This window comes from Amborella trichopoda, chromosome 9 (assembly GCF_054954075.1).
Source record: "Amborella trichopoda isolate Santa Cruz 75 chromosome 9, AtrichopodaSantaCruz75HAP2 v2.0, whole genome shotgun sequence".
In the NCBI taxonomy this organism is placed as follows: Eukaryota; Viridiplantae; Streptophyta; class Magnoliopsida; order Amborellales; family Amborellaceae; genus Amborella; species Amborella trichopoda.
In genome coordinates, this window is record NC_142344.1 from 8,331,408 (window position 1) to 8,355,320 (window position 23,913).

At 38.3% G+C, this 23,913-nt stretch overlaps 1 protein-coding gene across 3 annotated transcripts; it reads left to right on the plus strand.

Moving 5' to 3' along the window:
* Positions 1–676: 676 nt before the first annotated feature.
* Positions 677–23,094, plus strand: LOC18424144 (protein S-acyltransferase 8). Of its 3 annotated transcripts, XM_006828737.4 has the most exons (5): positions 677–802; positions 4,110–4,295; positions 7,796–8,101; positions 12,912–13,145; positions 22,129–23,094. In XM_006828737.4, exons 1-5 carry the CDS (start codon positions 734–736, stop codon positions 22,591–22,593), a joined length of 1,260 nt encoding a protein of 419 aa, XP_006828800.1. In that variant the 5' UTR covers positions 677–733; the 3' UTR covers positions 22,594–23,094. The 3 variants fall into 3 exon arrangements, with proteins under 3 accessions (XP_006828800.1, XP_088703799.1, XP_088703798.1); XM_088847673.1 differs by lacking the exon at positions 7,796–8,101; XM_088847672.1 differs by lacking the exon at positions 4,110–4,295.
* Positions 23,095–23,913: the final 819 nt, after the last annotated feature.

A 23,913-nucleotide genomic window follows, 5' to 3' on the forward strand; every position in this document is an offset into this window, starting at 1 on the left:
CTCTTAGGTCGGTACAATCATCTTCTTCGATAATAGGTTTTCTTTTTGCCCATTTTCCTGTAATTGTTCGTTATCTGTTGCTTGTTAAGATCTGAAAGGTTTGGGGTTTTGAACTCAAATATGAACTTGATTGAGCCGTTTTTGTTCGCATATGGCTTTCATTTCGCTATTTGTCTCAGTGATTTTTCTCATTTATTTGTGGAATTCCTTGCCCCTTTTGTTTGCTTATGATTGAGCTTCAACATTTGAATTCATTTGTGTAATGCTTACCTTACAATGCCCAGTTTAAAATTGAGACTAAATGGGACCTAAAATTTGCATATTCACTTGTTCTTTGCTTGGGAATTGGGCAATTCTCTACTATTAAGCACAAGCCTACTTGGCTAATTTAATAGTGAATTTGGTGCTTAACGGTGATACTTTAAGTTTCTTGGACTCCTTTGATGTGCTGTGTCGTCTGTGTACTTAGTTGATTAACATTTGTTGCAAATTGTAAAATTTAAGGGTGCTTTTGATCTTAATTTTTTTTTTCCTTGGATACACAGCGGAAGCTATTAATGAAGGAGTGGTAATTTGATCATATCGTGACTTGAGCTCGAGCTCAATGATTGGAGAAATTCATTTTGGTGGGGCAAATGTTGGAGGCTCTGATGAGCTAAAATGCCTGTTTCTGTGGCCAACAACAACTTTTCTTTTTATGGAGTTTTACATTTCACAAGGTTACTATTAGGTGATGGCAGGCATGAACGTATCAGAAGACCCCATGGCCAAGCGGACCTACCAAGTTTGGAAAGGAAATAATGTAAAATTTTCGACCTTTTAAATACACTCTGCCCTTATTGAAGTCCTTCTTTGTCATTAGCTCGAGTTTTTCTATTTCATAATTTATTGAGCTTGTTATTTTCTATTTTTTGTGGGTATATCAGTAAGACTTACTTTTTTAGTGTACGGTATGTGTTTTACATGTAATGTGATGTAAATTATCATGGCATACGCCATTTGACTTCTAATGTCCAATGTTGTTATAAAAAAAAAAATGAGAAAAATTTCCATCAATTATCTTCTGTAGAGATAATTCTGATAGTGCACGAAAAACGCAGTCTTATTCTTTTTTTCTCCTTTTTCTTTTTTTGAGAGAGAGACAGTATTGCTCATTATTGTTGCACAGGTTCCATTTTTATATGTTGTGAGTACTAGTGGAAAGTCAAGTGGCTTATGGGTAGTTATGTGTAATGGGGCAGAATTCTTGCTTAAGTATCCTAGGATATCAGAAGATATTTGCTTGAAAAGATTTTCCACAATGTAAGAAGCAAGCAAACGTTTCTGTTAGATTTGACTGAAGATGCCCTGGGAAATCAGAGCGTTACACAGTTTGAATGACGGGAAAGCTGACCCATACTATACAACTGAAGAAGATTTTATTTATACGGCAGATTTCAAGGGATTGTGGCATATTGTTTAGGGCTAAAGCATATAAGGGAAAAGGGTTGATAATATATATATGCTTTGGTTGTCATTTGCTTTAACGAATTGCAGTTGTTCTTTAAAGTATAATTTCCTGAAGCATTGAATCAAGGCCAGTAAAGGAATATAAAACCAAGGCAATCATTTCCTTAACTCAGAGGTGTCCATGCTAGTATGGTTGCATCTGGCAATTTGTTGTAGGACCACAGAGATGATTCCACATGACTAAAACGTAGACTAGGGGTTAGGATTTATGGGACTCAAGTCATGGTTTAAGTGGTTATGATTGGGTTTGGAGGGAGCTGAGTTTACGGTTTTGGAATTGGGATTGGCATCGATTGATTTTTTGGAATTAGGGTTTTGATTTTTTGGAGATGAGGAATATGTCTTGTGATGCATAGGTGTAACCTTGTAGGCTGAAGATAAAGGAGTATTAGGATGATGTTATGGTGGAGATGATGGAAGGTGGCGTGCCTAGTTTGATAGGGTCTAGAGATGATGCAGAGCATGGGGTTGTCTATAAGAAAGAGATGATGGCGGATGGTGTAATGTGTAGATGGAGGTGATGGCACGTGGGGATGCAGAGTGAAAATGGATGTCGGTGGTGGTTTCTATAGGTGGTGATTGCTATGGGAGGAGGGGGAAGTGTTCGAGATTCGTATTGAACCGGCACTACACAAAACTTGGGTTTCTGTGGAATCAGCACCATGATAACTTGTGGACTTGGCAGCATAAGGAGACGGAATCAGCACCACTGAAGTTTGCAAGAAGCAAATTTGTTTTTCAAAATCATGTTTGGCTTACGTGTATTTATAATAACCTGGTTACTAAATCTAGTTTACTTCGGTTTCAAGCAACTGATACCTACCAAGGCTCCAATACAAAAAGGAAACCCAACAAACACGAAAGAAACGTATTTAGTTAACAATAGCTCCAATTACATTGGGAAAAATAAAAATAATAAATAAAGAGAACTTAGGCTAGTGGGGTACCAACGTGGGTGCATTCTTTTCTTGGCTTGCCTCTCTCAGACTTTCAGTGCGACCCAAAATCATAGAGGACCTCTAGTGGGTCCCACGCCCCATTTCAGACAAGTTCTAGTGGGGCCATGGACCTTGCTTCCCATATTGTGTTGCCCCACCTTAGATTGCTTGGTTTTGATGAAAGCCCTACAATTGAGGGCTGGAAGTTGTGTTCGTCCTGAGAAACATAAGCAAATGCAAGCTTCTACTTCCAAGCTGGGAATATGCGATAAAACCACATGAAAATCAATGAACTTTACTGGAATGGAGATCAAATGATGAATTCTAAGCTGCTTCCTCGTGGGGGTTCTGACTTTTGAGGCAAAGACTCTTGCTTACCGTGTTTGCTCAAGAATAGAAACACTGTTTTAGTTTTGTATGTAATAGGTGGTGCCTAAATTCCTTGTTGAATTAGAATTCAAATGACATTATAAATGTGTTGGCATAAATGAGGGCTAGGCCTCAGCCATGGTAGATTTCACATCAATGTTATTGAGACTAGGTGCGATTGTCGAACATGTGAGGGCATTGGTATGGTCCGAACAATTGGACCCGCTAGTTCACCAGTTATTCTAATTTTGAAAAAAGATATTAACAAAAGATTAAAAAATAGAAAAAAAATAAGATCTGATCAGCCAGTCTAAATTTGTCTGGCCAACTAATTGAACTAGTTCTAAATGGTTTATTACCAGACATAACCAATTCCATGACTGGTTTGTGGTCCAACTGGTCTGACCGGCAGGTCCAGTCCAATCTTAGTGACATTGCTCAGGATCATCGATTTAGGTGAATATTAGATTAATTATTAGTCTTGATTGGTCTTATAGAAGAATCCTATTTGTCTCAACTCTCTCAAGGGAATCCTCATAGTTGCAAACCCCTTGTGATGAGTTTTCTGGAAAGCTGAAAATTTTCCCCAAAGCATTTTTGTGCAATACTTTTCAACTGAATGTTTGGCCAATTTTTGAAAATTATAAACCCATCTTGGCTCTTGGCTAAAAATTGTGGGAAGCATATTGGCACGTTGAGGCATTCCTGGTTTGTACTAACCTCACAAGCTCTCACTCACTTCTGCCTAAAGTGTGCAAGTATGATATTCTCTTACCAGATACGTTGCCTTGGTGTTGGGCCCAGGAATTTTTTCAAGTGCATCCAGCTTTCGAACTCTGCATCAATGAAAAATATCTACCTATGCATTTTCTTGTGTGAGCCTCTTTGCATGGAAAATTTAATGGGAGTGAGTTTTTTATTGGATGTATCATACTTTCTTTGAATTTCCTCCATTTTGAGTTTCCTCCTGCACAGTTATCTATGAAATGAAAGTCTGGAATTCTTGCAGTTCAATCGTTTGGTGGATTTTGAAACATTCTATGGTCTCCTCCTAGTGGAAAGTGGCTACATAATTCTGTATGATTTGCTTTTGTGTTTTCCATTTCCCATCTATTAATATTGCTTAGTTTATGGTGGAAGTCAGACATGTTGCACTACAAAGGGTAGTCTTAGTGTATATGTTGATTCTTGTTGTATCTAGTTTGCTGCTTTGCTTGAAAGTTACTTGTTCCAGTTTTGCTTCTAAAGTTACTTATTATGTGAACTAACCACTGTGCTGTTTTTTACTTGTAGAGATTCTTTTTGGGTGGGAGGGTGATATTTGGACCCGACGTTAGGTCCCTTTTTATCACCATATTGCTTATTCTTGTTCCTATTGTCATATTTTGTGTATTCATTGCAAGACACCTTCGTCACCAATTCCCTACCTACAACGCCGGTTATGCGATTCTGGTGGTAGCAATAGTATACACTTTCTATGTTAGTACATGTTCCTTTGTATCTCTTTGGGGGATAAGTTCTTGAAAATGCATAATCTGATATGGACATAATTGTTCTATCTTTTCTATCAATTGCTATTCTATTTCATCTTCTTTACTCATTGGAAATATTATTTTGTTGGTGGAAGTTAAATATTTTTTGTATCTTGTGTTTTTGATGTTTAATTTGAAGAGATTAGCTTTACTTGTTTGCATTCCTATGATTTGATGTGCGTCATAGTATCATTTAACTAGAGCAATGTACATTTAGGATGTATTCTTTATAAAATATTGTTTCATGTAGAATAATCGTACAGTTTTATAAGCTACTGTTTATAAGATGAAAGTAACTGGAGTGCAAAAATTGACCTCCCCCACTTTCAAACATGATGCTAATTCACTAAAAGCAATCAAGTTAACCAGGGTTTTACCTTCTTTGGCCCTGATTGTCCTTGCACAAGTGCTCTTCCATACTCGTCCCTTTCAGTGGTTAATCATGCTTACCTAGACTGCAGCCCTGGGGCTCAGTTTGAGTTCTAACCAAACCTTAAACTTTAACCCCTCCAAGAAGCTAGCAGACCATTTCGCACCTCTGCATCCTCTCTCTTCTTTTTTTCTATAGGAATACTAAAAAAGCAAAAGCAGACTCTAGGCCCCCATATAATCATTCACTCCCCCAATCTAATCAAGTGTCAGCTGTTGCTCCTGATGCTTACACCTAGCTCCATTCCCAAATTTCAATTTTTTTTCTCATGCATTCTTGCAGAAAAGGGATATCGGGGTGCTGGGGATGGATTTCCCCATCATGAAAACACTAAACACCTTCCTTGTAACCCTTATCACCTCATTTGGCACCTCTAACCTCACAAAGGTTTCTTCTTTCTGATTTAGACCTGCCTTATCCCTATGGTACTACCACTGAGAGGGGTGGACCTCTCTTTCTGTTGGGCTACTTTCCATTATGTGAGCCATGAGGACTAAATCCCTTACTTTTCTCACATTCAAACCCTCCAAGAGAAAACATCCCTTTCTTCTGAAAATGCTTGGTTTAGTCACCTGCAATTCCAAGTTTCCAACCAAAGTGTTCCCCCCCCTTACCCCTTTTCAAAGTCTAGTTCCCTCCTCATCTTGCCTTGTTTCACCCCATCACTGCTAACGTAGGACCTGGCCTGGATCATTATTCTAAATACCCTTCCTATATCACTTTGGCTGATAATGAGAAAACAATACCATATAAGAACTAAAACATGAAGAACTAGAGGGAATGAACATACTCCAGGGGTTTGAAGGAGCTGCATCTCTAGTAAGTGTGTCTCTAGCATTGTTCGCAAAATCGCCTGATCTAACCACTAACTGCTCGGTTAGATCAAAACAGGCTACTGGCTGGTTCCGGTTTTGGGCGGTTAGGGTGATCAACTTGTATTTTAAAAAAAAAATTCAAAAAAATCTATATATAAGGGCGGTTAGGGTGATCAACCGGTATTTAAAAAAAAAAAAAAAAAAATATATATATATATATATATATATATATATATATATATATAAATTCTCAAAAATAAGGAATTTAATTTGTAATGCATTTTGAAATATTCTTTACATTATGGTAAATATTAAAAAATGTTTTGATCATTAATACTCACTTTTATTTTTTCCCATCTTTTTTTTTTAATTTTAAAATAGCAATTGGAAAATATAAAGTGGGCTAAAATCCATTTTTTTCATTAATTTTCAACTTCATTTGAATGTGTTTTGTTTTAATCATTTTTCGTATGCTTTTCATATTTTAGTAGATTTTTTTTGTATTTTTTTTTTAAACACTTTTTTGACCGCCTGGGACTTGCCCTGTTAGAGCGGTTGAATCGGCCGGTTAACTGGTTAGGCCGGTTAAACCGCTTCCATGCCCATGTCCGGTTAACCGTTCCAATTCGATTTTGCGAACACTGATCTCTAGTAAGTGTCCTATGCCCTCCGAAGGGCAAATCCCAGGAGTTCTGGTGAGTTAAAGCAAAAGTGCCGACTGGACTGCATTTGAGAGTTGCATTGAAGTGGAGAACTGCTTTGTGTTTGGCTTCCATGAGTTCTGGAGAGCCATGATTTCTAGTCAACATGAACATGGCCTTGGAGCTTGAATGACCTCCAAAGCCAAAATCACATAGGGGAAAAATCTACAATAACCATGTTCAAAATAAGCACACTAGTAAGCAAATCTTTAAACCTGATTCAGTTTGTTTACAAGCTGTGGACAAGTTGAGTACAAAATCCTAAAATGGAAAACATATACCTCATCGTTAATGAGGCTTTTTTCCCTTGTTTCATTTCATTTGTTTGAGGTGCATGCCTCGCTGTTCGACATTGTTTGGGGTCATTTTGAGCGGCATGCGCTAGTGTGTCCATGTGCAAGTTTTCGTTCAATGCCCTTACTTAAATAATATAATTCTGTAAAAAAGATGACTGATTTGTATGATATTTTGAATTTCATCACTCATCTGAATAACCAGGAGAGTCTAGATAAATGATCCTTTTAATTACCACATTGATTACTAGTCAGGGATGTGTGGATGTGCTAATGCATTCATACACACAATTAAAGATTAATTTTTTTTTGGAATTGCTATTAGATCGTCTTTCCAAGTTGATTTTATCCTAGGTATTCTTGTGAATGTTAAATTTGAATATTTATTGAATATTTATTTTTTTGAAAATTTATTTACATTAAATTTCTTCTTAAAAACATGATTTTTATTTAGATTTAGTTTCAAATGGCTAACCATCTCTCTCTCTGTCTCTCACACACACACATACACACTCATCTCTCCCTCTCTCTCTTTCTCTCTCTCTCTCTCTCACACACACACACACTCACTCACTCACTTACTCATCACTCATTCACTCACTCACATCTACGTGCCCATGGGTCTCATGGTGTTGCTTGCTAGCAGTCGATATAATTGACATTGACTGATTGTAACATGACAAACGATTAGTTTAATGATGGTATCTTCTTTTTTGGTGTCTTTTTTTTTTTTTTCTCTGTCTCCCATCAGGCATTCTGATGTTTCTGCCCTTGTCATTGACTTCTAGATGTTCATGAATCATGCATAGGTTGCTCATTTTTCATGCTATCAGTTATCTTTTCAGAATTCTTTTTGTGGAGATGATTGAAGTATTGAACTACTTGCATAGTTTTTCATACTACTTGTATGACATTTTAGATAAGGGAATGTATACTATGAGAGCATTTATCTGTTGCAAGGAGGTCACATTTATTACTAGTCATCAGATGTCAAATTGGATGGCTTAGGGCATGTTACGAAGTTTGATATATATATATTTTTTTAATTTTCATTCTAGTCAATGACACTTTTACAACCACCATATTTGAATCTGACGAGCAAAGTTGTTCGTGATCTCCTTGTACCAAAAGTAAATGGCCTTGTTGTGTACTTTTCCTTAGATAAAACATCTATATGCTTATGTTATCCTCATTGTTGCTTATGGAAGGTGTTAGTGCTGCTGCTTCTTACTTCTGCTCAAGATCCTGGTATTGTACCTCGAGCTTTGCATCCCCCCATAGATGTGCAGCATGAGTACTCCAATCCCAATAATACTAGTGTGGGACAAACTCCAAGACCTCCATTTCCCCGCACCAGAGAAGTCCAATTACCCAGTGGCGTGGTTGTTAAGGTCAAGTATTGTGATACATGTATGGTGTATCGTCCTCCTCGTTGCTCGCATTGCTCCATTTGCAATAACTGCGTTCAGCGATTCGATCATCACTGCCCCTGGGTTGGGCAGTGTGTTGGACTGGTAATTCCTTCACTGCATCTTGTTGCTATGTGATAATTTTAACTTGTTTAGGCCGGGTTTGAGAGAGCCACCTGTGAATATCACTAATGTGATGGGTGTTGTGTCCCATTGTGCTCTGCACAATAGAGCACAAGGACCGTGAATTCTTTCCAAATCCATTGCAAAAGGGGGATAAAAAATCAGCGCATTGAATGGCTACTTGGTACTAAGCGCATGGCAAATGATATTTCATTGACCGCCACAGGATTCTTATGTCATTGAACTTTATTGTATAAAATAGTACTTTCCAAATGCAGCCTTAGTAAATTTGTATGGGTTAAACTTTGCAGTGTCCTTTTCCTCCTTTACACACACTCACACATCCCTACATATTGAAGGATGGAAATCAAGTGTATCTGAACCATATATTACTTTGGGAAATTATGAAAAAATCCCTTTGTTTCAGCGATTCGAAAAATACCGATATTTCTTCAGTTTTACTCATATTTCCATGATGGACCCAAGCACCCAAGTGGGTGCTTGGGGCTTCACGGATCTAATAGGTCCGTGAAGACCCATCATGGGCTTAATAGGTTTGGGATTATCCCAAGACCATCAGTCTTCACAAACTTAATAGGTCTGTGATGTTCTGATTGGGGACAAGATCAACACCTCATCGCGGAGATTTTGTTTTTGGTAACTTAGAACCCAATTCATATAGGGATTGGCAACGAAGGCGCCTGATGGGTGTGGGTGTGAGTAGCAAATCTTGAACAGGATTCCCTAGGAATTACATGGAAGTAACTGGAAAGATTTTATTAAGAGTAAGAATGCCACCTGTGGAGAAGATCCTAGCTTCTAAATTTTGGAGGGAAAGGACATTCATGTGTAAAGATCTCTAAGTATGGTTTAGACTGTTCCAAAGTTTGAACCATACTCATTGGAAAGTGATACAAAAATCTCGTCAAACATTTCCCAAAAAAAAAAAAAAGAAGTATGGTTCAGACTGGAAAGATAGGCAGTAGAGGGATGAGGATGAGTTTTTTTACATGTCTTTATTCAACTGTGATTAAGAAAAGTATGGGACTTGGGACCATCACAGGCCTATTAGGTTTGTGAAGACTCATCACGGACCTAATAGGTCCATGATGATCTTGGGACCTATTTTGACCATCATGAACCTACTAGGTCCATGATGGGTCTTCACGGATCTAATAGGTTTTTCCCAGTTCGGCATGCAAGTGGGTGCTTGGGACCATCATTGACCTATTACGCTCGTGATGGATCCATCACAAACCTAATAGGTTCTTAAAGGGGTTTTTTGGGTTAAAAAAATAAAATGAGAAAAATGGTCATGTGCATAGAATTAAAAATTATAGTTTTTTTGAATTATTAAAACATAGATATTTTTGATAATTTCCCTATGTTTTTCTTGATTCTTCAGGACTTTGGTCAGTTAGTTTACGAGACCTTTTTTTACGTATACATGTGTTTTGACTACAATCATTTATTTGATACAGATTTTTTATTTTTTGAATGGTATTTTAGACAAATTCAGTGATTAATGTGTATATAAATCTGTATTTATGGTTTATCGACCGATCTTACAACTTAAAAATTTTAGGCAATAAGACCCCATACAAACCAAAATATACAGGTTACAATGAAAGTGCAGCCACAAGGGACTGATACAAGGGCCCATACCCATTGATATACAACTCAAAAGAAGGCTCAAAAGTCAAAACACATCTAAGAAGCTCCAACACAAATTTCCATTCAATTAAACAACATAAGATTTTATGGATACAAGCTATGTACTCGTACAAAATCAGCAATAAAAAATGATAGTTACATCAAACACTTCCAATAATCCAACGAATACTTATCCTGTAGTCTCAAGACTTACAACTTATGAATAAACTCAATTTGTACCCTCAAGGTTTTTTGTATAGGAGACCTGGTCTGTGCCTACTCTCTTATTTACTTTTCTTGTAACTACTTACTAAATACAAAAGATAACATGTAGAAAAAAAAAAAAAAAACTCATGAATAAACTCAAAACTGAAAACAAAGGACCTTGGGGATTCCAAATTACCTGAAAATTTCGTGGGTTCACCTCCTTGGGATTTCATGCAGCCCAAACTGGATCTCCGCTTCTAATAATACTGGGATTGGAGCCCAATGCTCCCCTCCAAGTAGGAAGCCAAGAAGAAATCCACCCTAACTTTGTTTGGCCTTTGAGATGGGCTAAGCATAAAGCAGGAAAGATGCCCAAAAATGCACCGTGTTGGGTATAGAAAGATGGAGGCAAGAACAAGGCTTATGCACGTACTATGTGGGAGACAAAGTACTTGACAATGAACAAGCAATATGAGGGCTTAGGAGAGGGAAACTATAGAATTTAAAGTGGGTTTTTATCTTACTAGCTTAGACCTTGGAGAGGCATCAATCACCATTAATGGGGCCTTGAGCGACAAGGTATAGAGTATGCAAGGTGATGGAATCATACAAGGCATAGTGGTAGATAGGAAGTATTGGGCTATGGAGCATTAACACTCTATGGTTTAGGAGAGTTTAATCTCAAGAAGAGGGGCGTGGATCTCTAGGAGCTCTCTCTCTCACCAATTTGACAGCATAACAATGCTTGTGGAGGTGTATCAAATGAGGTGCCAAGCACCCCTATTTATGGTGCCAAGTAGGTTTCAAGCATGTATAGAAGGTTCTTCTTAGGGGACGAGAACTAAGTGTCATTGATCTTGGAGATCCATGGAGAGTATCAATCCAAGCCACTTGTCCCTTGATGAGCTATCATCAATCAAGGTCTGAGATTCAACACCCTCATCCCCTAGCTATCGAAGCCCTAATGTTCCTTTAAATTTATTGGGACCATGGACAAATCAGTAATTGTGTCTAAGGAGAGACACATGACATAAGATCCCTAGCCCACATGTAAAGTTACCTTGGACAATGTCACTTAAACACGAGTGTGAAGTGGTTAGAGAGAGAGAAAGAGAGAGATATTTCATCTTCGCTCTTCTTTAAGTACAGTGTAAGAGAGAGAGTGGTTAAAGATAGAGAAAGATTCCATATTATCTCTCCTTTCAAGTGTGTGTGTGAGAGAGAGAGAGCTTGAGGGGCACACGCCATCCCATGTGTCTATATTTCTAATCTTCCCTTCCACACATGAGATCATTAGACCCTTGATTTAAGGAGGATATTTATGATCTCTAAGTGAACATGGCCTTAAATAAGACCAAATGCATTTAAAGGGATGAGTGACTTAGATTGAGCCTCTTTTCACCCTAAAGATTTTCAAGATTAATGACCCATAACGTTCCTCTATAAGAAGAACCTTCTACACATTATTGAAACCCTAAGCACTATAAATAAAGTGCTTGGCTCCTCCTTTGATATACTTGCACAAGCATTGTTATGCTGCCAAATTGGTGATAGGAGAGAGCTCCTAGAGACCCACACCCATCTACTTGAGATTAAACCTTGCTCCCTAGACCATAGAGTCATATGCTTCATATCCGTATACTTCCTTTCTATCACTAAACCTTATATTATCTCCTTGCCTACTATGTCCCTAGTTAGAAGCACCACGCCCCATTAATGTCATTGATATCTACTTCGCTAAGGTCAAAACCAGCAAGGTAAAAGTCCACCTTAATGTTCTACAATCTCTCTCTTCAAAGCCCTCGGGTTGCTTGTCCATTGTCCTGCACATTGTCTCCCACATAGTGTGTACATAAACTTTGTTCTTGCCTCCATCTTTCTACACCCAACATGGTGCATTCTTGGCCATCTTTCCCACTACATTCCTAACCCATCTCAGAGGCCAAACTGAGTTAGGGTTGTGTCCTTCTTGGCTTACCACTTGGAGGAGAGCACTAGGTCCCAATTCTGGCACTAGTGAAAGGGGAGATCTGGTTTGGGATGCACGAAATCCAGAGGAAGTGATCCTAGGCTATTTTCAGGTAATTTGGCTTCTCCATAGTCCTTCGTCTGTGGTTTTGAGTTTATTCATGCGTTGTAATTCTTGATATTACAATGGATAAGAGTTTGTTGGATTATTGAAAGTGTTTAAGGCTATTGTTTTTTGTAATACAATGACGATTTTGTATGCGAGTATAGAGTCTTGTGACCATGCAATCTCATGTTGTTTTCTATTGAATGGAAATTTGTGTTTGGGCTTCCTAGAGGTGTTTTGGGCCTTCTTTTGAGTTGTGTATCATTGGGTATTTGCCCCTTATATAAGTTCGTTATGGCTGCACATTCATTATAACTTGTATAAAATGGGTTGTATGGGGGTCTTATGCATAAATTTTTTGAGTTTTAAGCATTTGTAGACTGGGCCATAGACCTGTCATAGTTAACATATTTCCTTCCCATGTTTGTCATATTTATGTTATTTCTCTTTCTTATGAAGATACTTGACAAAGTTTAAACGTTTGAATTTAACTCATACATTTAGGGGGCTTGTCCAGTTTGCATATTTGTATGTTTGGACCTATTTTTAGTTTCGTGGTGTATAATTTTTTAAGGACTTTATGGGATGCTGTTTTATGTGGTTTTAATTGTATATTATGTCATGACCTATTATTTTGTTTTGAATGTATATTATGTCTTGACCTATGAATTACTTGCTATGTTTAATGTGGAATTTGGATCTTCACAGTGTATTTTGTATTCATTCTCTTCCATGTACTTGATGTGTTTGATGTGTGTCCCATTCCTATGTACGTGAATTGTTGACATGCCTTATCTAACTAATTCGATTTCCACTATCAGTAACAAAATCTAATCAATTCTTGTTTATCTCTGGCAGCGAAATTATCGGTACTTCTTCATGTTTGTAGCATCTTCAACCCTTCTTTGCATATATGTGTTCGCTATGTCTGCTTTGTATATTAAATTTCTGATGGATGGGGAATATCATACCGTATGGAGAGCACTTAGGCATTCACCTGCCTCAGTGATACTCATGATCTACTGTTTCATTGCTGTATGGTTTGTTGGTGGCCTTACAGTCTTTCATTTATACCTCATCAGCACCAATCAGGTCCGTTCTTTTTTCCTTGAAACATAATTATCTTGGGTGGCCACATATGTCCTGCATTATACTGTACATTGAAATTATTGAGCAGCTGTACATTGACATTATTGAGCATATCAACTTAATAGAAGATAGTTATACAAGTTAGCTGGGAATATTATATATCTAAATTGATATATGCATTACAATATCGACAAGTATTAGCTTTCTGGAAATAAATGAAAATTCTGCAATATTTGCTTTTAAATAATTTGTGACCAACAACTCTTGGATCCTTTGTGGGTCATTCATTGCTACAGAATCGTTGTTTATGACTCCTTCCTGGCTTAGTCTGTGAGAGACGGCTCATATCTTGTGCAATCTTTCCTGTCTTGATTGTGAAACCTGAATTTCATGGCCTCTTCGGTGTATTTCAAGTTCATTACACATGACAGGTATTTCAATAGTTGCAATTTGCATTCCTTAATCATGAATGCAGAGTGAACACTTGGATTTGTGAACCTTATACACGTGATGAATTGCAACAGAGGATCCGAATTTCAATTGATATCGCACTTGGTACGCGGTCTAATTCTGTTATGAGTTGGGATTGAGGTGCACTAGATCTGCAGGGATGGTATCTTCGAAGTGAGGACCACACATTATCAGCGTATCAAAAAGCGCTAGGCGGGTCCTAGGCGACCTGGGGGGTCCAGGCCGCCTAGCGTCTAGGCGAGCACCCAGAACCTGGGCAGCTGCCCAAATGAAAAAAAAGTAAAAATCCCAATATACCATTTTCCAAATTGAAAAAAAAAAAAGAAAAAAGATAGAAGTCGAGAAGATAATTTTGATAATCCATATTGTTAAAACAGTAAACTGTAAAACCATACAAGTGTAAGATATAAAAGTCAACACTCAACATAACATAAATGTACAGAAATTTAGAAAATATACAGTCTAACAAAAGTCAACACTCATGACTTAACACAACTGTCAACAGACTCAACACTCAACACTCAACACTCAACACTCAACACTCAACACTCAGCAGTCAGCACCAAGAGGCACGCGTCTTCAGTAATCATCATCATCATCATCATTAGAAGGAATATCAATAAGGCAAGCTTCATCATATACATCAGAGTTGAGGTTATCATCATCAAAGTCATCTCCTTCTTCAATATAATGCTCGTCCTCCTCTGTTTCTTCTGAATCTGCCTCTTCCTCCTCTTTTTCTACCTTCCTCTTACTAGTATGTGCAGTCTGTGCAGATGAGGCCCTAGGAGTCTTGGCTGCTCTACCCTTCTTTTTTGTGCTTCTCTGAACTCAAATATTGTATAATTTCCTCCTTGGTAGCCTCAGGAACATTTTTACATGGGGCAACATCTCCTGTCATACTGGCAAGGTGTTTTTTAAATCGGTAAATGCCCCCATTAGGATCCTTTCCACAATAATTACATTTAATACGATTTTTATCACTTGGATTCAGGTTATAACCATACTTCTAACCCGGATCACCACTCCGACTAGAAACTGGAGGAGATACTTCTATAGAACAAGGCTTATTTTCATCCTTTTTTGGTTCTTCAAAATTCAGAAGATGTCTAATCTCATCTCGAACTGGTTCAGGAACCTTTGTACAAGAAGCAACATTACCTCTAACACCAGCAAGGTGTTTTTTGAATCGGCTAATACCCCCATTGGTATCTTTTTTACAAAAATTACACCTTATACATTTTTTATCATTTGGTTTTGGGTTGTACCCATACTTCCAACTTGGATCACTTTTTCTAAGAGTAGCAGAAATAGATCTATGACAAGGATTTTGTTCATGTTTTTGTTTTCCATAACTTAAAAATTGTTTAATCTCCTCCTTGATGACTTCAGGAACATTTTTACAAGGGCAACATCCTCTTTAATACCGGCAAGATGTTTCTTAAACCGGTTTATGCCTCATTTTGTATCTTTTTCACAAAAATTGCATCTAATGCGATTTTTGTCATTTGGATTCGGGTTGTATCCATATTTTCAACCTGGATCTCCACTCGGACTAACTTCTGAAGAAGACATCTCAAAATAAAACAAGCAATCTAAAAAATGCACTTACTTTGGTAGCTTGAACTCGAAATTTTAAAAAACACTTCGATGATTCGATCCAATGAAATGTAGTTTTTGGAGGTTTCTGTTACTCTAAAAGGGGTTCTGGTTGGTTTAGGGTTCAGATGAACCTAAAAGCCATCATTCTTAACTTTTATACCTTTGAAAAAAATGAAAAAAAAAAAAGTTTTCCACCTCTAGGCAGGGTGCAGGCCTTGGGCAGCTGCCTAGGCGGATTCCATACCACCTAGGCGGCCGCCCAGGCCTTCTGGACCGCCTAGGCGCTGGGCGGTTCGCTTTTTTGAACAATGCACATTATAGTCACTGAAATGCTTAGGACCCATTTGGGCTGACCATTTATAAAAATATAGGTCTGTGTAATCCTTAGGATGATGTACCTTGATCTCCTCCAGAGTTCAAGGGGTATTGGCCTTTTCTGACCCCACTTATTAAGAAGTAACCACCAAAATTGCTCTCAACTATGAAATAAAAGACTTGGTTTCACATATGTTCAAATCACCTCGTTCTAATCGAACTTTGGCATCATCAATAAGACGCATTAGTTTATGAACTGAATTAGAAAGCATGTTGTGATATCTTAGGTTTTGAGTCACAAAAAAGAAAAGACTGGGCTGATTTGGATGTGGGAGCTATTATAGCAAACTGGAAGAGGCAGAAATAGTTGGATCCCAATGTGTTGCTTTGTGTTTGTTTAAGCTACCAGAATTGCAAGGAAATGTCCATTGGGGAAATGAGTAATAGTGGATTAGGAAACAATTTTGGAATTTGTCTAGGAATCAGTTAGGAGCATTTACTTGGGCAGCTGGAAATGTACCTTTGTTCAAGGTCCCTTGCGACTTTACATTGAACACCTGCATTGCTAAGAGATTGATAGTACGACTGCATATTTCCTTCTAGGACTACAGTAAAATTTCCACTCACAAAATTACAGGGCAAGGCTCTTCCCGAATCGACTCATCTACCTTGATGCCTTGAAACTTATCCGTGCTTGGCATCTATGAGACGATGGAATGCTCTTATGTCATATTTGGGAACCCTCTTACTGGTGCTTGTATCTCTGAATGTTCTATTATTTCTGTAACTCCATAAATATCATCATATAGCTGAAGGACAAATCTGCAGGAGGATTCCCCCTCTCTTGAGGAACAAACTAGACAGTCTACCCCCCAATAAAGTTGCTATTGTTGTGCACATTACCCATCATCATAATCATCGTCATCAAAGCCTTTTTCCAACTATTTGGGGTTGGCTACATGAATCCTGGTCTGTTATTCCGCTCTATCAAGGACTATACCCTCAGTTAGGCCATAAGTCCCTATATCTTTTCTCACTACTTCCAACTATATCCTTTTGGGCCTAACTCTTGTTTTAAGCTTTTCACTTAAACCAACTCGTACCTCCAAACATGTGCTGCACTGGATCTGCACTACACATGGCCAGCCAACCTAAGTCTACTTTCTCTCATATTATCACCTATTGGAGCCACACTTAAGTTCTCCCGAATATATTTATTTTGAATTCTATCCCTTGTCTTGCCACTCATCCATCTCAGCATCCTCTTCTCAGCTACTCAGCTTGTTGTGCATATTACTCATGATACACCAAAATAGATATAGCAAGAGACTTGGACTTGAAAGAATGAGTTAATTAACAAATTTTGTTTGTATATCCTATTCTTTTATGATCTCTATGATGTAAAACTTGGACGAGTTTCGGTGGATGTGGATAGTCATCAAAACTCGCCAAGTCCAATGCTGAAACTGAAATATAAAGTAGCGTAGAAATCCGTCCCCCTTTTTCTTTATTTCTCACCCTATGGACACCAATTTTAACCCAAAGTTTGGCCTTGATTTGATCTATCAGTCAGATAGATCAGATTTGAATAAAAAAATATGTTATGGATTTGAGAGATCAAAGATTTTGACTTAGGTTTTACCCAATTTTAGAAAGTTGTGTATTCTTCGCAATGGTTGGTCGATCTTTGATGAAATTTGTTCCCTAAGTCTATTTTTTGGCTCTCCATCCAATCATAGGCTTGTTTCTTACTAAAAAGAAAAAATAAAAATATCTTGTTTGTGAGATTTTTATTTTGCATTCACCATTCACCTGAATTTTCAGGAGAATGGATCAATAAGATCCAAACTCGAATTCGGAATCTGGTTTAAGGTTTTTGATTTGGGGTTTTGAGGAAGCTTTGACAAAGATTGGAGGCATTGGTTCCTACCAAGAGCAAATATTGGAGGATCTGTCTTGAAATTTTGGATACATTTCGAGTTTTCGATTTTTTTGTTTTTTTGAGAAAGTTAACCTTTAATTAATAGATAAGAGAGTACAAAAAACTAGAAAGTATAGGCTATCCACAGGGCGGAAGCTTTATTTACAAAAAACCCTTCTGAAAAGGGGGGGTGGGAAAGCAGAATAACAAAGCCATTTTTTTATAGGTTACAATGAGATAGTAGCAAAGCAACCAATAAAAAGAAGCCAATCCAAAACATCGATCCTGTAAACCATCCTGAGTCGCCGCCTCCTTAGTGAGAGTGTCCGCTGCCTGGTTTGATTCCCGCCAGATGGGGCTCCATAAGACGTGTATCCCTATAAAGGTGGTTAATCTCATAAACAATATGAGCCAAAACCCGAGGGGGAGGGGGAGGGGGAGGGGGAGGGGGAGAGGGGTGGGGGGGGGGGGATTTATTGCCCAGGCAATAACATTCATGGAATCTCCCTCTATTAAAATAGACTCTATCCTGTGGGGATGAAGAAGTTTGAGGCCCTCAAGTAGCGTCGTCGTCTCTGCTTCTGTAGAATTTGTATGACCAATGTTTTTAGAAATGGAAGCGATAGTTGAACCAGAGTGGTCCCTGAGTATAGCACCTATTCTCGCAGGCCCGAGGTTTCCCAAAGCGCAACCATCGAAGTTGAGCTTGCATTTATATAGCTTATGTATTTCTGACGCATTCAATTTAAATCCATATCATTTTCCATATACATAGTTTTTATATTTTTTATTCTTAAGATTTTTCTGACTTTGTCATGTTTTTCTTGAATTTGGATTTTTTGGGGCTTCTTAGGCTCTACTCGGGTCAAACTCTGGATGGTAGACTTGGATTTGCCCTGAGCTGGTTTTCCCGACATTTATTAGAGTGGTTTTGTGCAGTGTAACCAAAGCATTGGATGCTTGGTGAGGGAAATATGAGGATCCATTTGTCACATGCAATTGAGGTTATACTTGCAGAACAAGGCCTATTTTTCTTTGCTAAGATGCAGAAAAATCCTCAAGTACATTAAGAATTGCAGGGTTTTGGAGTTTCTTTTGCTAGAATTTCTTTGAAGAATGATAATTTTGTTTTTTTAATAAAAGTTGACACTATAATATTAATTAAAGAAAAGAGCATACCACATCTACGGTACTAGATGAGGGAGTTGGTACTTGAGGGGTGGCCAGTGCTCTAGCTCTGGTGGCTGGCGTGCTTTTCTAGCATGCCAACACCTGTTTCAGAAGTTGCTCTGCTTTGGGGTCAAAAGTGGCAAAAGAGTAAGATTTTGGCTTGATCTGTGGGTGGGGACCACTTTCCAGGGGTGCTGCCTTGTCCTCGTCGACTTTCAGGTCACTGTCACCCAATCAATACCTAACCTCACTTTCACGAGGCCACTCCGAGGCCAAGAACTTCCCCTACTTTGCTGCCTTCTCAAAAACCCACTCCACTCCTTCCTACCCCAATCTGGTGCTGACAGGTTGGTTTGTCCCCTGGGAGTTCTGGTAAGTTCTTGGTCATCTCCTTTTATCAAGCAATACACCAGCACCCCCTTGGTCAGTTGATCATGATGAGAGCTTGGCCGGTAGTTCCTCAGTTGATAGTTCAACTGTTCTGTGCTTTCTACTTACCTTAATACAATCTGCAAAGCTCTTTCTGTGGCACGCCTGGCTTGCTGCCACACTTTGGGTCATCTGGCTGGAAAGGATTTCCTGCATCTTTGAAGGGAAGGATGCCTCTAATCTAGCAATGAAGGATGAGGTCAGATCAATCAGTCATTTTTTAAGCAAAAAATACCAAAGCTTCAAGGCCTATGCGACGATGACTTCATCAATAACTAGAGGCAATCTTATCAATCCGCTCTCAACCCATCCCTAGATTGTCCCTGATGAGATCACCTGAACAAGGTTGTGTCAAGCTGAACATTGATTGGTGCTCTCTTGGCAACCTTGGTCTGGTGGGTTTCGGTGGTATTTTTGAGACTCACAGGGGTTTTCTTGCTGGCCTTTTTGGGGTATATCGGCATTGTTGATTCAACAATGGCAGAGATGATTATGCTTTCTACGACCTTTTCACCAACTGGCAGTCCTTGGTGAATCTCTCTACCTTTAGAATCTCTCATGCTTCTCTCTGGAGACCACCAGAGGAAGGTACTATCAAGCTCAACTTTGACGGTTGTTCCCTAGGTACCCGGGACCCTCTGGAATAGGGGGCATCTTCAGATCCTTTGATGGCAACACTTTGTTTTTCTACTCCCGCCCGATAAGCCTAGCAGACTCGACTCTTGCTGAGGCCCTAGCTCTGTTAGAGGGCCTTCGCAAGTTTAACCCTTCCTAGAGTCCTACGCTTACCGTGGAAGGAGACTCGAAGAACGTTTTGTTATGGGCTTACTATTCCTTCCCTTGCCCGTGGAGACTCGATCATATTTTTGAGGAGATTGCTCAAATCTCCACATTTCTTGGAAGAACATTTGCAGGGAGTCCAACTCCCCCGCAGATGCCCTGGCTAAGGTGGGGGCTCAGTCCAGCATTACCCAGACGACTTCGGTCTAGCATTTTACTGTAGCTCCTGTAATTTTTCTTTCTTGACCCTCAGGGACTTTTTGTATAGCAATCCTTTTTGTATAGCAATCCTTGTGCGGGGAGCAATTTTTGTAAAGTTACATATACATACTTAATACTAGCCAACATTATAAAAAAAAAACAATGGCAGAGATGATTGCCCTGCCCCAGAAAGGGCTCAAGTGTTTTGATCCCTCTTGTGGCAACTGCCTTGTAATTGAAGGGGACTCTAGGAGTGTCATCTCGTGGACCTCGAGATGTCATATCTTTGATTATATTTTTGACCAGCCTATTCAGGTCTCCTTTCAGCATACATGGCTGGAGGGAATGCCAGAGTGGATGGTCTAGTTCTAGCTAAAGAAGTGTAGCAAGGGGACCCACATGGAACAGCTAGGACTTCTGAGTTCTGTTCCAATGGTTTTTGGTTGGTTGGGGCTTCCTGCCTCCATTTTTTGGATGTATATGCTCACACTCTAGCGGTACATGAGCTCCTAACTTGTGGGTGGCCAATATTGTACATCTCGTTTTTACAAGGTAATACATCAACCTTGACTCAGAAAAAGAGCATGTTGCATCTCTCACGTGACTGTTCTCATGTGTACAAGAGCGGGAGTTCTCAGACCCAACAAAAATGAATGAGAAGAGGATTCTCAGGTCTTAACAAAATGACCAAGAATCAATGTGAAGTATCAAACTGTTGTTGACCTCATTGATCATGATTCGCATGTCAAGGGCTCCCTTTCTGGTCAGGCCATCCGCTAATTTTTTTAAAGTTGTCAATTTTAATGGTTCTTGAGTGTTTTAATCTGGCCTGGATTGACTCCACTAGATTACTAGATAACTTGGCCAAAAACTCAGTTGTACACAGACTTGGCCAAAAGTTAGCCAGGTTTATGTAAGACTCTAAAAAATTCAGGCGACACACTGAGTCTTCATGACTCAGTCAGTTGTCTCCAGCCCACATCAGCCCTATATTGGGGGCTTTTATGTAATTGATTGGCGCAACCATTATTGGGGTTCACTAATGATAAATATCATGCTTTCATGTATGTAAAAAGGGAAGAAGTTTTTGGTTCACTTTGATGTGGGCCAAAACATAATTTATGTTGCTGGCTTATTTATATTTAATTACCAGTCTTTTGTATATCTTCATGAGTAGGTCACGTATATTTGCATTATGTTATTAGGACGAGAAGAGTTTACCAGCACCTAGTTGGGCCTGCATCCTGAGTTTCAACGCTACAATTGAAATTGACCATCTCATTTCTCATCTAGCAATGCAACCAAGATCACTTCCTTCACCATTTTGTTATAAAAATCACTTTTCTGTGGTGATTACTGATACTGGCCAAGTAAAAAGATGTATTGAAAGATGTTTTTGAATTGGAACCACATGATGTATGGCTTGTCAACATTTTATGTTTTTGAATTGGAACCACATAGCTTTTGGCCTGTCAACATTTTTTTGGGAAAGTGTTCTGAAATGCCTACTGTGGTAAACACCCAACGGTCTAAATTAGAAGGGAGAAAATGGACGGACATGATTGTATGTGGTCTTTGAATTTTAACTTTTTTCTACAAATCTATTTAACTTGAAAATGTGGGTGTCTATTCTTCTCAATCAGGTGCACCTGAAAATTTTGAGAAAGATAATTCGAATAAAATGAATTGACCAAAATGCCTTTGAATGCTTTGGGGGCATTTTGATCAATTTATTGGATTTGAATTATTTTTTATATTTTTTCAGTTGCTTCACTATGTGACACATGCAAATCAAGTTTGCAGGAAAAAAAAAAAAGATTAGCCTACACCTAATTATGGTTGTCTATTTTCTTCCCTTCTAATCAGGGTTGTTGAATGTATACTATTATACCCACGACTGGTATTCAAAATCATTTTCCTTTTTTTATGGACACCTACAAAATAAGTAATTCATTTGTCTAATATTCTGATATTATATTAAAGAAATTTGACCAATAGATGCAAGTTATATTAAAGAAATTTGAGAAGATTTTTGTGCTTCTTTCGACATTCATATCCATCTAATTTTTCATGATGTCTCGTCATTTTATGCTGTAGACAACATACGAGAACTTCCGATACAGAGCAGATGGCAGGCAGAATCCTTATGACCAAGGTTGTGTGAGAAACTTTGCTGATATATTTTGCACGAGCATTCCACCTTCTAAGAACAACTTTAGACAGATAGTGGAGCAAAGAACCGAAGAGCTAGATGTAGAGGCAATGCCTCACCCAGGCAGCGAAGAAGAAGTATTTAAAGATATCCGAGCTAAAATTGAAGGGGATTTGGAGCTTGGGGCTGCTCTTTCTAAGGTATCAGAGCGTGGTTCCGAGATAGATGACAGTGTATATAATAGAAGCAGCAATGGCCGTGATAGCTATGATGCAAGTGGGCACTTCCCTTTAGAGATGCCCTCGAGCCATCGGCACTCAAGCTGGGGTAGAAAGAGTGAGAGCTACGAGATCTCTTCAGATGTTTTTGCTGCTAGTTCTGAGAGTGGAAGATATAAGGTGGCTTCATGACATGTAAGGTTATATCGGTAGTTCTTTTGATTGATTGTGCCTGGTTTTTAGATGGGTTTCTTTGCTTGGGATCTGATCTATGCTAGTGCTGAGCTGAGATGAGATGATCTTCCCTCCTTGTAAGCGTTTCTCTTCTATCCATTTATGATGTATTATATTCCAGACGGTTCAGCAGAGAAGATAACCCCAAGTCTCTCTCTCTCTGATTTCGGACCTAGAATTGGGCATCACGGTTGTGCTGAGAGGAGGAATTCCATCCAACTAGACATTGGCTGAGGTTATAATCCAAAGTGATTGTATGAAAACAAAACCAAGAGAGGAAACAAAGTGGGCTTCTTTTTTTTATAGTGGATTGTGATCACAGAATTCACTTTGCCATGGAATTGGTATTCAAAAATGGGTGTGGTTTGTATAAGGGTCAAGGCTCTAAACAATCAAAGTAAAGCACATAGTGTCGAAAGATGCCATTTCAATATTAGGAATCTTTGTGATGGCGTGAAATTTATTTTCATCTCGAACTATAAAGTTTGAAATTTCAAAAGAAGTATAGATCGAGCAAATCTATGAACACTTGAAAATTGATCATCAAGAAATGCATTACAAGTTGTATTATTTTATGATTTGAAATCCACTTTTTTTCATGTTTATGCATCTTGAGTTCGAGATGATCAATTTGAAGATTTTTGGGTTTCAAAACAACCTCTTTTAGATTTTGGATTTTTGAGGTGAGCTCTAAATTGATTGTTTAGAGCCTCGTCCTTATATAAAAATTTTTCTTCAAAAAAAGATTCATGATTGGGAATGTGGGAAAAAGCTCATAATATAAACTTTTTCCTTCAAATAAACATTCATGATGGGTAAAAGATTCATGATGGGTATGTGTGAAAAGGCCCATAATTTAAGTTTTGCTGCCAGCCGTCAAATTTTGATTGAATGGTTGAAAAGATATATTACCATTTGAATTTTAGAAATGAGCTGATATTCTACCTATAATATAATTTAATTTCAAAATACCCATTAAAAGGCACAAAGGCACTTGATAGTGAATTGGATTAGGTAGAAATAGGTAAAATGTTGAAAGTTGGTGGGTATTTTGATAAATTTTTCTATATTTTTTATACAAACTATTAAAAGACGCATGCCATGAATTACAATAGGTACAGAAAGGTAAAATGCTGAATGGTTTTTCTTTCATGGGTATTCCATTTTTTTGTACAAATATTATCAAGAGGAACTTTTGGGCGGGTATACTAGATATTAGGGGAAACAATAAATATATTCAAAGCAAATATTACCCAAAACTTGAAATAACTAAACTAC